Source organism: Sminthopsis crassicaudata, chromosome 5, assembly GCF_048593235.1.
Source record: "Sminthopsis crassicaudata isolate SCR6 chromosome 5, ASM4859323v1, whole genome shotgun sequence".
Taxonomy (NCBI): Eukaryota; Metazoa; Chordata; class Mammalia; order Dasyuromorphia; family Dasyuridae; genus Sminthopsis; species Sminthopsis crassicaudata.
Window position 1 is genome coordinate 103,834,656 of NC_133621.1, and position 12,841 is coordinate 103,847,496.

The 12,841-nt window shown below is 33.2% G+C and overlaps 1 protein-coding gene across 6 annotated transcripts in view; it reads right to left on the minus strand.

Annotated features, from left to right (window-relative positions):
* TRIM24 (tripartite motif containing 24) overlaps positions 1-12,841 on the minus strand; it is a 115,504-nt gene that overhangs the window by 23,536 nt on the left and 79,127 nt on the right. For all 6 annotated transcript variants that reach the window (XR_012482297.1, XM_074267808.1, XM_074267809.1 and 3 more), the window contains 4 exons: positions 9,141-9,257; positions 5,312-5,426; positions 1,734-1,880; positions 481-598 (listed from right to left, as the gene is read on the minus strand). Coding sequence is in view for 5 of the 6 variants with exons in the window: in XM_074267808.1 (XP_074123909.1) it covers positions 481-598; positions 1,734-1,880; positions 5,312-5,426; positions 9,141-9,257 (497 nt within the window). In the remaining variant the exon portion in view is untranslated. The remainder of the gene's footprint in view (positions 1-480; positions 599-1,733; positions 1,881-5,311; positions 5,427-9,140; positions 9,258-12,841) is intronic.

Here is a 12,841-nt window from a genome sequence, read left to right on the forward strand (position 1 = left end):
TAATAATTTTGCTAGCATTTATCCTCTAGCCATATTTTTCTTCTCTATCAGGTTTCTTGACAATTCTACCAATGAAGTATTTGTTCAGAATACTAGCCCTAAATTAAGTTTTAAATCCAAAACCTGTGCGTGTGTGTAAAAAGTGTTGAAAACTTGATTTCAATAAAACCTTTATTTTATGATGACTATTTTTATAGAGTGCATTTAAACAATTATTCTGAGAAGCATTCCAGAAGTTTCAGAATGCCACAGGGATCAGTGAGTGAAAATGGTTAAAAAATCATTGCTGTAAATGCTAGGGAGCAAAGCATTCCAACTAGATAGATGGATTATCTTCAACATTGTGAAAATATAACTAATCATACAAATAAAACATTTCAAATATGTAGATGAATAAGATTATTTAGAGGGAAATTATTTTGGATAGCATGTCAGCTAAATGGTGGCAGATAAAGCAGCAGATGTATAGGAATACTCTACCTAAATTGAAAATATTTTGAGCCCAAAAGCTAGGATCACAGTGAAATTGAATGGTGTTATTAGTCACGGGTGAAGCATCACATCTGGCTCGAAGAAGATGCCGTAATCGATACGTGATCTAGACAAGAAATATAAAAACATGGAATATTAATAGTCAACAAACACATAGAGAATTTTTGTGAGCTTTTTTTTATCTTAAGGTAACAACAACGATGAAAGAAACTTACATTTTAAGAGCTCTATACACAAAACTCTGCCATACTCAATTGTCAAAGTCTGTATTAAAATTTTGAAATCAACTACTTGGATGGAAAAAGTATTGCAAGTAATGGTGGAGTGAATGCTTTTCTAAGTTAAGAACTTCCCAGATATAAAGAAAACTGACCCAGCACTTGAATACATATTCAAAAATATAGAAGTAATTATCTTAACTGTCCATTCAAAGTCTTAAAGTATCCACAGTAAATCTGGGGGAACACACATAGTTCAAATTCTAAAAACTGGGTGAGTGAAGTACAAATAATGGTTTAAGAACTTTATGATAAATCCCCAGTTCCAAACAGACATTAAAAAAAAAATTGGTAAAAAGTGAAACTTAAATTTTTGAAGATAATGACATAAAGCATATTTTACAAAATCTGGCACTGCTACCTCTACCTGCCAAAATTCTACCCCTCTAATTCCACTTACGATTTTCTTAAGCACCAATTGAGGCTTACAAATGACATTAAGTGATTCTGTAGCTGTAGAGTTTATCTGTCCTAGATGAGCCCATCTTTAACCCTTACAGACCACTATGAAGATGGCAGAAATAATAAGTTGGCCATATAGCGCTTATGAGTGAAAGCTCACCCTTGTAGCATAACAGTTGGAAGAGAATTATTCCACAAACAAGATAAGCAGATGAAGAAATGGAGGTGGGAGCCAAGTGTGAATGGAAACATAGTGAAGAAATATAAAAGCATATATGGTAACAAATATTTTAAAATAAATTTTTAAGTTTCACCTACAGTTATAAAGATTATTGTGTTAAGGAAATAAAGGTGGAAAAAATAGGTAATAATATAAAAGTTTCTCACCTATAAAAACATGTCTTTTCTAGTTCTTTATATTAAAATGATGAGCCAAGGAGGGAATTATAATTGATAAGAAAATTTCTAGTTTTTGTGCATTCTGACTATATTTCACTAGTTTAATCTATTACATTACCGAATACCAAAAATTTAAACACGAAAAGCCAAAAAGTCTCTTACCAGACGCTTGCTGTAGAGTAGAGCTGTGCTGCTGCCACTTGAAACTGCCCATTTGGAAAAATGCATGACATGTTCCAACTGTTTTGAAAGTCCTGCCACTTCCTGCTGCTGCTGCATAAGTTTCATGCGGTGGTCCTTTGCAAGACTCTGAAACCAAGGAAATAATTCTGAGTTCCTAACTCCCATTAATGCTCTTCAATATCCTCACATGACTGAGACCTAAACACCTAGTTAAAGATAGTCAATATATCCTTAACAGTGACCAAATTCTGCTATTTCATTCTACCCTCCCTCTCCCTTTACATGAGCTACTATTCTGGAAAGATGAAAAGGTAATCATTACCCCAACCAAGTATGACACTAGGAACAGGAAGATCCTTAATGCAAAAGAGTTCTTTTGTGCATCATTTGGTGAACCCTAGAGAGAGAAGATGATCTCAAACACATACAGGGGTGACTCTGGCTAAGCTCAATAATTATTTTCAAGATGAAAAACCAAGTCTAATTCAAGTGCTATTATCTAACTAGGGAAACAATCTAGTGTGGATAAATTGGAGCTTTTGTTGTTAGGCTATTAATTAAGTGCTAATCTTAAAATATAAAAGTTAACAGGTCCTGGCTCCTTACTGGCTTTAAGAATATTGCAATCTGCTTTTCTTCCTTTATAACTAAATCTTGAGATCAAATCTCCATTATCTGCAGACTTTGGCGTCATCTTTGTAGGGAGCCTACAATGGAAACAGTCTTACAGATGAAGGTCAAGAACTGTTCTGATATTAAGCGGGAGGGATTATTCTGCTTCTAGGAGTGACAGTACTATGTAACTGTGGGAGAGAGGACCCAAATTTTCCCATATTTGTCTTTTTTCCCTGCTTGGAGCATCCTTCCTTTCATTTGTAAAATGGGGAGATCATGGCCTATAGAATTCAGACAGCGTTGTGGTAAAGATAATATGAAATGAAAAAATGAAAAACATTGAATATCTTAAAAGCACTACTATAAAAGTCAGTCATTACTATTTAAAAAAACTAGATATCTAAACTAGGTATTTTAACTGTGATACCTGCCTATGTATTTGAGTCTTATTTACCTTTGAAGGCCTAGCTCAGCTCCTACTTTAGGTTCTACCTTCTGCCAAAAAGCCTTTCCTTAGCATTCCCTCAACATTTATTTTCTATTAACATTAGAAAACACTAAGGATAACAAAGAGCACTGGATTTTGGCAATGAACTCAAGGTGAAATCTTGCTTTGAATGGTTACTAGGTCTGTAACCAGGGGCAAATCATGTAACTCTCTAGGCTTCAGTTTCCTGACTTGTAAAATGAGAAGAATACTTGTACTACCTACCTTATAAAGGTGAGGAAAGCAGTTTAATTCTCGTTGGTTAAATCATTATCCATCTCCCACTCCCTTGGAATGGATATCCATCAAAGTTCTTTACTCTGCCTTCATTTCTCTCTATATATTTTTTCCCTTGGTGATCTTCATTTTTGATGATGGATTTAATTATTTTGTCTATGTAAATGACTCCCAAATGTTTACATTCAGCCCTAATCTTTTACCTGTATTCAAGTCCACATTGTTCTGAACTCTTCTAAATTTATTTCCTACATACAGTTCAAACACACAATGTTCAAAATGTGATTCATTAAATTCTTTTTCAACATTTCTTCAAACTTTCTAACTTCTATTGAGGGCACTATAAAGTCCCAACTTCCTCAGTTTTGTAGCTTAAGAGTCATCAATGACATCTCCCTGTTCCTTTCACAAGCACTTACCAAGTTTTACCAAGTAGACCCACAGAGACAACACCACCCTGGCTCAGGATTTTCTCCTATCTAGACTATTTTAACAGCCTCCTATGTGGTCTTATTTCTGCCCTTCTCAGGTTTCCTGCTTAAAAGCCTTCTAGGGATTCTTATTGACTCTAGAAAAAAATACAAAAGTCAACAATTGGGTAATAAGTCCGTCTTAATCTAGGCCCTTTCTAATTTTGTTGCTTACTTTCATATAAATACTCTTGATAAGGAATTAGGTATATTTCAGTTAAACTGGTAAAGTCTTCTTTCACACTTCAATTTTAATGTCTTGCCTCCATTAAGCTCTCGAGAGATTATTAAACTTTTGTCTTACATTTCCTTTTTACCCAAGAAAACCATATATAAAATAGGTATAAAACCCCCATTCATTTAATGATAATAATTCATAATTTAATGACACCCCAATTGGGATCACAAACCACAGTTGTAAGAAGCCAGGACATATACCAAACTCCTTGGACTGAAAAGTAGACTTCCTCCTTACTTCCATCTCTCTTTAAGGCTGGAAACAGACAATAAATCCTTTCTGATCTCTCCAATGTCAGTATTTTTCTCCATGTATTTTTGAATAACATATTAGGTTAATAACATATTGCCCCACTATATTTTAATTATTCTCTTTTCTATATTTTTAAACACATTAAAATCTAAATACTCACACTTCAGTGCTAAAACATTGGATAGCTATAATATAATAATTTGTTTGCAATTTATAACAAAAAAAGGAAAAAACAATCATAAAACTCACCATTCAGATAAGAATCTAGGCTTTGATAAGGTGAAAAGTGAAAGATGACCAATATTTCCCAAACTTGAGCACATATATTGGAAAAAGCTAATGCAAATTCTGAATTTTTTAATTAACAGATCTTCTCCCCTTATTTCCTTTGTTTTTCACTTGCAATCACAGAATGGGAATATTAAAAGAATAAAAAGTCTATTTTTCAATTTGAGGTTGAGGGCTTTTAGGTCATTAAAATGTTATAAGCTATTACCTGTCAATAACTAGTTTGTATGACTTAGTTGATGTTAGAACTACCAATCATAATTACAGCAGTTTGAAATGCTGCTTCTACAATTACACTGTGGGATCCTTGAGGTGAAGAGCAGTACTCTAGTTTCTCAAGAGTGCCAAATAGAATTTCCTGTAATGAAATCTCATAAGTATTTTAGACTGCTAATAATTCAATTTTCTATTAATGCTATTCACTTATTTTTACTTATCAATTTTCAAAGATTATGAATTTTTGCATTTGCAAAAATTTATACAGATATTATTAAGTGGCAGGGAAAAAAGGTGGAAAAAAATCTCTATTCATAATGAGGATGAAATTCAATCAGCACAAGAAAAAATAATACAATGTATTTCACTAAATGACAAAACAGGAGGACATAAGGTAATTATTCAAACTAAAATAGATACATTAAAAATGTATAAACAAACAAGCAAGTAAAGCACATTTGAACTCAGTATAACACTAAGGAATGTACTTTTCAAGGATTATATACCAACTTGAATTTGTATATGATGTAATAGTTTACAAGGAGTTTTTACAGAATCTGAGATAAAACATTTGGTTATTTTCATGCTCACAAATGACATAAGTAAATTAGATGTTATTTTGTCTGTTTCAAAGGAGAAACAGACACAGGTTAAATGTTCACATAGTTAACATATGATAGAGCTGAAATTCCCATCTGAATCCAGCACTGAATCCCATCCTTGGAAAGTACAATTTCAGGAAAAGGAAACTTACCTCTAACTGATGCAGGAGAGCTTTCCCTTTTTTGTTTATTTCTACCATCAAAGTAAATATAGCAACTTTAATATCCTGTTCCACCTGCTTTTGATTTTGATTTACTTCAATTATTCTAGGAAAAAAAAAAAGAGGGAAAAAGTCTAAAACTTAAAGATAAAAAGAAATTGTTTAAACTGATTAAATACCTTAAGTTAATTCAGAACATTCCCAGTTGTCAAAGAGTTAACCAACTCGAACTGAGATGAATAGGCTAAACAAATTATGAGCAAGCACAAAAAAAAAAAAAACACCAAGAAGTAAAAGGGTAATTACTGAAATAAAATTTTGATAACAATCATAAAAAATAACAAAATATTGGAAGCTACATCTTGTATAGCATAATCACAAACAAAAGTAAAAGATCAAGAATTTGGCTAATGGAAAGGTAACCACATTATGTTTTAATAAATTTAATAATTTATCAGAAAGACTGAGGAAATTCACCTGAAAAAAGCCTTAATAAATCAACCTATATCTGCCAAAGGCAATAGAAAGATAAACCATTGGGCTTATGAATTCCATTTTATCCTAGCCAATAGGCTTCAAAAGATTGCCTCATTTGTTTTCTTTAAGAATACATGGGTCTCACTAAATTGATGAAAAATAGCTATCTTAGTCTCAAGCACAACGACCAACTATTTTGTTCTTATCAGCCCTATTGAAATCTATGAATTTTTCATTTGGAATAAAGGATATAAGATTTAAGATTTTAGGTGAAAGGACAGAGGATGGGTAAGGTTCTACTTCTTAGAAAGCATTACAGGTAATACAGTTAGAAAAGTTAGGAAATGAGTCAAAAGTCTTCCAGAGGGAGAGTTCAAATTAAGCCTCAAACACTCACTTGCAAGTGACCTAAGTTACTTAAACTTTTTGTGTGTGTGTGTTTTTGCTTATAAAATGGGAATAGTAGCATTATTTTGGGGAAGGGGGTGGGTGGGTGGAGAATGGGGCATGTATGGGGAAAGGAGGATTGGCCAGGACCCAAATGAAGTGATACTTGTAAAGCCTGCAGCATGGTTAGTCAGTGATGTGGAAAAATGTGAACTATCATCATCATCATCATCATCATCCGTATCAGTGAGTAATTAAAAGGACCGGGTTGCTGACATAAAAACAACAGGCACTCTAGGAAGATAGCAATCCCTTCTCTCTCTATAGCCTGGCAAAGAAAGGTGAAATCCACATGCAATAGACATGCATTATAATTTGAGGGGAGCAAAGATTTCAGAGAATTTGCAGTAAGATTTCATAACAGGAAAGTCTGACAGCCCAATAGAGATCTGAGATACTTAAGAAGGAAACCCTGAAGGCACAGGGGGAAACAATTCCAACAAAAGGGGAGATTTTACATAGTAAAACTTACCTCCCAATTTATGATTTGAAAAAGACACATACAAACAAAACCAAAACCAATCAACAAGCATTTACTTTATGTGTCAGGCCCTTTTGGAGATGTTGGAAACAAAAAAGCTTTCAGGAAGCTTCCAGCTCTCATCAGGGAATGAGCAGACAGGATAGCATGACCATGAGAGCAGGTGGGGAAAACTATGCAAAGTGGTCAGGACTGACCTGGTGCTGAGAAAGAACAGTAGCACCAACAACCCTTTAAGTTGTAATAGGAAACAAAGACCAAAGAAAAGACTACCAAACATTATCCAAGTGGAAAAGAGAAAGTAAAGGAAGATGCTCAATTCCTCCTTTGGCTGTTTTCTTTGGACAGATAAATGGCTTGTATTGGTAACTAGAAAACAAAGAAATGGCCACCATGGAGTTGATAACCCAAATAAGGATTAAGGAGGGCAAGAAACCCTAGTTTCTCCTTGAGTTATGTGGAACAGATGAGATTCATCTTTGGGTAAGGTAAGCTTGGCAGACACAATAAGCAACCATGGTCACTGTCAACAACAACTGAAAAATTGGGGTAAATGAGGGAGGTGCCATAACACTGAAAAATGACCAGATGACATGTGGCATATGTCCGTTCTGGGGGGGCTAGAATGGAAGAACACTAAGCAAACTGTGACATAGATATATGCACGTGAGCACATGGATCCACATATCCCAAACAGCCTGTGGATGATCAAATGCTAACCATAAATATTCTACATGGCAAAATTCAGTAATTGTTGAAGATAAATCATCTAATTTTACTATGAATTGGCTCTTTATGATTTTCATGTAATCTACAATTTTATTAATTGATAATTTCACAAAGCACATGTGTGATTCATGACATAATTTAATTTCATAAATGTGAATTAGCCTGATTCACAATTTTAAAACCAGAATTTAAAAAACCCTTTAACTATATATACTTCATGATTTCTTTAGTCTCATGTTGAGAGAGCTATTAAGAAGTAGTTTTCATTCTTCCTTGTTTTCCTTGCAGACTGGATTAAAATCAAAGTACCCCTAGAAATTTATTGAATTTCAGGAATTTAATGCATTAGGACTTTTATACCTTCTGGCATAGTCTCATTTTCTAATTATAACGCTCATCTTCACGTGAAAGGGGCAGAAAATTGCCTATGAGAACCAAGAATTTTTGAATTATAGTACACTGTAATTTTTTCAAGTGAGAAAAAAAACTCCAAACACAGCAATAACAGATTTTTAAAACCTAATTAAATAAATAGCTTTATACCCTTTTCTTTAGTTGTAGAAACAGCTATTTTATTGAATGATTTGAATTTGATCAGAATAGATAAGAGCTTGCATTTCCTGAGCTATATTAATAATTTTTTTTTCCTCTTGAGCTGGCTGGGGAGAAATGGCTAGGAATAAATGTGCAAGCATAGATTTTAAAAAATTTTAAAATTAAAAACAACTCCTCCCACCCCCTCCACAAAACCCCAAAATTGTTACTTAATATGAATTCTTATTTGGAAAGTAGGAGAATGAAGAAATATGAATCTTTACTACTGAAGTGAGAATACTGCTCCTTCAAATTTAAAACAAAACAAAACAAAAAAACTTTAAAAAGTTAAAAGCAATTGCTCTCTTTCATCATCAGTGTTCCTAATAATGTTCAAATATAACTTTACTACATCTAATTTATTTTAATAATTATATAATTAAAAATTCTCTTTTTGGGGTAGGTAATACAATACTAGATACAACAGGTCTGGAGTCAGAAAGACCTAGGTTCAAATATGGCCTCAGACACTTACTAGCTGTGTGACACTGGGCAAGTTATTTTAATCTTTTCTGAGCCTCATTTTCTCATCTGTAAAATTATGTGGATCAAATGAGAATTGTGAAGTTGTTAGTATAGTGCCTGAAACACAGTGATATATAGAAGTTAGCTTATTATTATTTTCTGCCCTTGAGATTAAAAAAAAAAAAAAAAAAAAAAAAAAGATGATAATTCTGCTTTAGAAGCCTACAGCAAACTTGGGGGGAGTGGAGGGAGAAAAGAAGAGAAGGATTGATAAAGAATGGTAATCATAAACATATAGAAACTAACAGAGGAGTTCTTATCCCAGCCCTGTTTATAGCCAAACCACATAGTACTTTATTTTAAATTTTTCATAATGGAGGTCTGCTGTCATTAATGGCTATACTGCATTTGTATTCTCAATTTAAAGTTGGAGAAATACATAAATTTCAGGAGATGCTACTCAAGTAGAATACTGAAGAAAACAATATGCAATTATGAAAGAGAATTTTAATAGCGATTTACAAGTTTTTAAAACAATTATCACATAATAAAAACTAAAAATAATTTGTAGTAACTTTGAGGATTCTTAAGATATTTTTGTAATAAAAACAACCAATACTTTATTACCTGTTTTGAATCTGATTTCCAGTAAACTTTATATATTTTGTTTTTTCCATTAGCTTAGTAATTAATGTATCTATAATCACTTTTTGATTCTGAAAAGCTTCTTCAATGAATTGATACCTGAAGGAAAAAGGAAATACATTAAAAAAAAAAAAAAACAAAACCTAACATATGCAATAAAAACAAATTCACGAACTGCACTGTGTGAATAAAATGTACAAATTATAAATAAATATGAAAGCAAGATTCATTAGTACAAAAATTTGTTCCATTTAAAACAGAAACAAAAGTTAAAACAAGCATTTCAATGAACAGAAATTTAAAATGAAATAAAATTTTCAATTCCATTTCAGATAATGGCATTTTTTTTTTTTTGATTAATAGGGTAAAATATGATGTGACAAGAGTCTTCTTTGATAAATAAAATAAAGGGGCAGCTAGGTGGCGCAATGGATACAGCACCAGCCCTGAAGTCAGGAGGACCAGAGTTCAAATGTGTCTCAGACACATATAACACTTCCTGACTGTGTGACTCTGGGCAAGTCACTTGACTCCAATGGCCCCTGCAACGCCCCTCCTCCCCATTTCATTAGATAAGTAAAATGCAATTACATCTTAGTACAAGGAGTCCCCTTTTTATTTATTTATATAGGATGTGTGTATGCATGCATGTATATATGTACACATACATACACACAACACTTCATTGGACTTGATTGAGTTCTCCCATCTTCTCCTTGACATCTAAAAACCAGCTAAAGGGATCAGAATAAGCTTTGGGAAAACTAGAATTATTACTTTCTAGGTTGTTTCTGAAATTTCTACAGATGCCCCAATAGAACTATCTTCTATCTACTAAACGTAAAGTATTATATATATATATTTCAGAATGGAGGAAATATTTAAATTGACTTATTGGAGAGAGAGTGGCAGGAGCAAGTATTCATCTTTTAAGAAACACTAGAATTAATACCTTAGATTGGCCCCCTCAGAATAAAATGTTTAAAATAATCCATAATTTTTGTTTAGGTAAAGAAATACTATCATGTTTTAAGAAATGATGAAAAGTTTGAGAAATCAAGAAAATGATACAAACTGAAAAGTAAAGTAAGCAGAATCTAGAGAACAATTCATATATAACAACAACAGATTAGGTAAAGGTAAATATAGGTAAAGGTAAATAAAGACCCAAGACATTAGCCTGACCTAATAACCACAATTCTATAGGACCAAGTGTTAAGCAGGTTACACAATTCTTTTTTTTTTTTAATTAATTTTATAATTATAAAATTTTTTTGACAGTATATATGGATGAGTAATTTTTTTAAATAACATTATCCCTTGTATTCATTTTTCCAGATTTCCCCCCTCCCTCCCTCTACTGCATCCCCAGATGACAGGCAATCCCATACATTTTACATGAGGTTATACAATTCTTGAAAGAATACTGATGAACTTAGGTACAAAATTTAAGAAATATGTAGGACTTTGTTGTACAGAGTCTGAACACTAGAGAGGTATACTTGAAACAAGGTGTTAACTCAGTGGAATTGATGAGAAAGATTCTCTAGTTCATATATATATTTAGAACTTAGTATGGTGATGTAGTGGTTCTCTAGTTCACACATATTAATGTAATTATAATAGGGTATTTAAACTGGGGACAAAGTCAGAAGACCGGTTGAGACTAGTTAAGATTGTCAGACTGCCAGAGAGGAGACTGAGTCAGACAGACTGGGTCAGACTATGACAGACAGACTGTAAAGTGACAATGAAGACTTTGGACTCTATTCTTGTTCATTCCCATGGTGACTAGCCTGCTGAGACCATGGCCCTCTGGAAGGACCTCCAGAAAGCTTGCCCAAACATTACAATTTGTTTTCCTACACCATGCATTATTTGTTACAAGGATTTAGTTTTTCTTTTTCATTTAAAGAAGGCCCTTGGAGAAAGTTGGGGGTGGGGGGGAGAAGAGGTCAAGATTAGAGGGAGAAAACTGTTCAATGAAAAAAATTATTAAATCAGTACACATGCTTACATATGCAAGTATCTGAAATTATTCCAGGAGTACATTAAAGCTGCACAAGAAAGCCAGAATAATAAAAAATAAACCAGAATAAATAATAAACTGATAAATAAAATTTCAAAAGACTAACTTTTATATAAACCATTAAATCTTTCCTCAAATTCTCTAAAATTTAATGCCTTTATTTTAAAAGGTTAAAAACCTAAGCTCCATGTCTCCCAATTATTTTGGTATAGCAAATCACATATTTGATAAGCAGCAGAGTAAGTATAAAAAACCAAAGTCTCACAGAACCTCTGAACTAGAAGGAGGCCAGCAGCCCTCTAGGGGAATGCAGGCTTGAAACCAAAATCCCAAGAAGTGATCCATTACCTTGCATAATGGGAGGGTGCCAGATAGCCAGGACAGAAAAGAAAATATCCAAATCATCAGCCTTTTTGGACAACTCAGACTATTAAATGAAGGTTTCCATATGTTGAGCTTCAATTTTCCTTTCTACAACTGTCATCTACTGCTCCTAATTTTGCCCTCTGAACCTCTTTATCCAAAAGACTGTTTCTCTTCCAGTTAATCTTTCCCCCAACGGCCTAAGGCTAATTATTTCCTGGGACCTTGAATGACCTACCCCCAACAAGTACTTCTGGTCACCATCTCGGGTATTTCTTTCAGGATGCTGCTTTCATAACACAGTGACACAATTTGAAAATGGTTATGTTTTATGAACAATATGGCTCCAGATACTGAAAATAATCCAGATGTGTTCAGACTAAGACTGAGAAAAATGGCATATACTATCTCTAACATTTTGGACACTATGATGCTCTTAATGCAGACTAAAGTAGCATTAGATTATTTCTCTGACATGTCATACTGATAATTCATATTGAGTAGGCAACACACTGAATTCTACAACCTTATCAACAGAAAATAATGCCTACCTGCTAATCTTGTCATGTACAGTAATGCCTGAAGAATTTTATATTCAAGCAAATTAAATTTGGTAGCAACTGTCATCCTCTTGAAATTGTTTTGGATGCAGGTTCTAAAAAATGTATTATTCACAATTATCAAAAGGATACCATTTACTTTTTCTTTTAAGTAACACAGAAACAGGGTCCCTAAAACACTTTTACTTCCACATTAACTCAACTGTTTTATGATGCAGGACTTAGTCAATCTAAATGTAATCTAACTATAATAATTATTAGTTAGCATACTTTTTTTGATCTTCTTAATAAAGATTTCAAAGGGCATTTTTGATGGGGCACTGCTTTGCTTTCTGTATTTTTGAATCCCAATCAAAAGCTCTCAGCACAACATATTTTAATTTAACTACTTGTGAGTGCCTTACAGGATTATGCTGGTCTCATTTGTTACTTTTTTGTACACAGAACCTTTGAAATAAAAGACAGTACCTTGTAGCACAGGGAACAAATATAAACTCTAAACCAGGAAGATGATGGTTCCAACACACCCACAAAACAGATGATCATTTCATAGAAAGACATGAAACTTAACACAAGGTTATTGCTTAATTTCCTGTTGAGGTTAAAGGTACAGGATCTATTTCTACTTTGATTTCAATGTCCTTTTTATTTTTCTTTTTTCAGGATAGAACTCTGTGCTACTTTTTAAACCTTCATTACTATAGAGAAAGAAAATAGGGCCTAGAATCTTA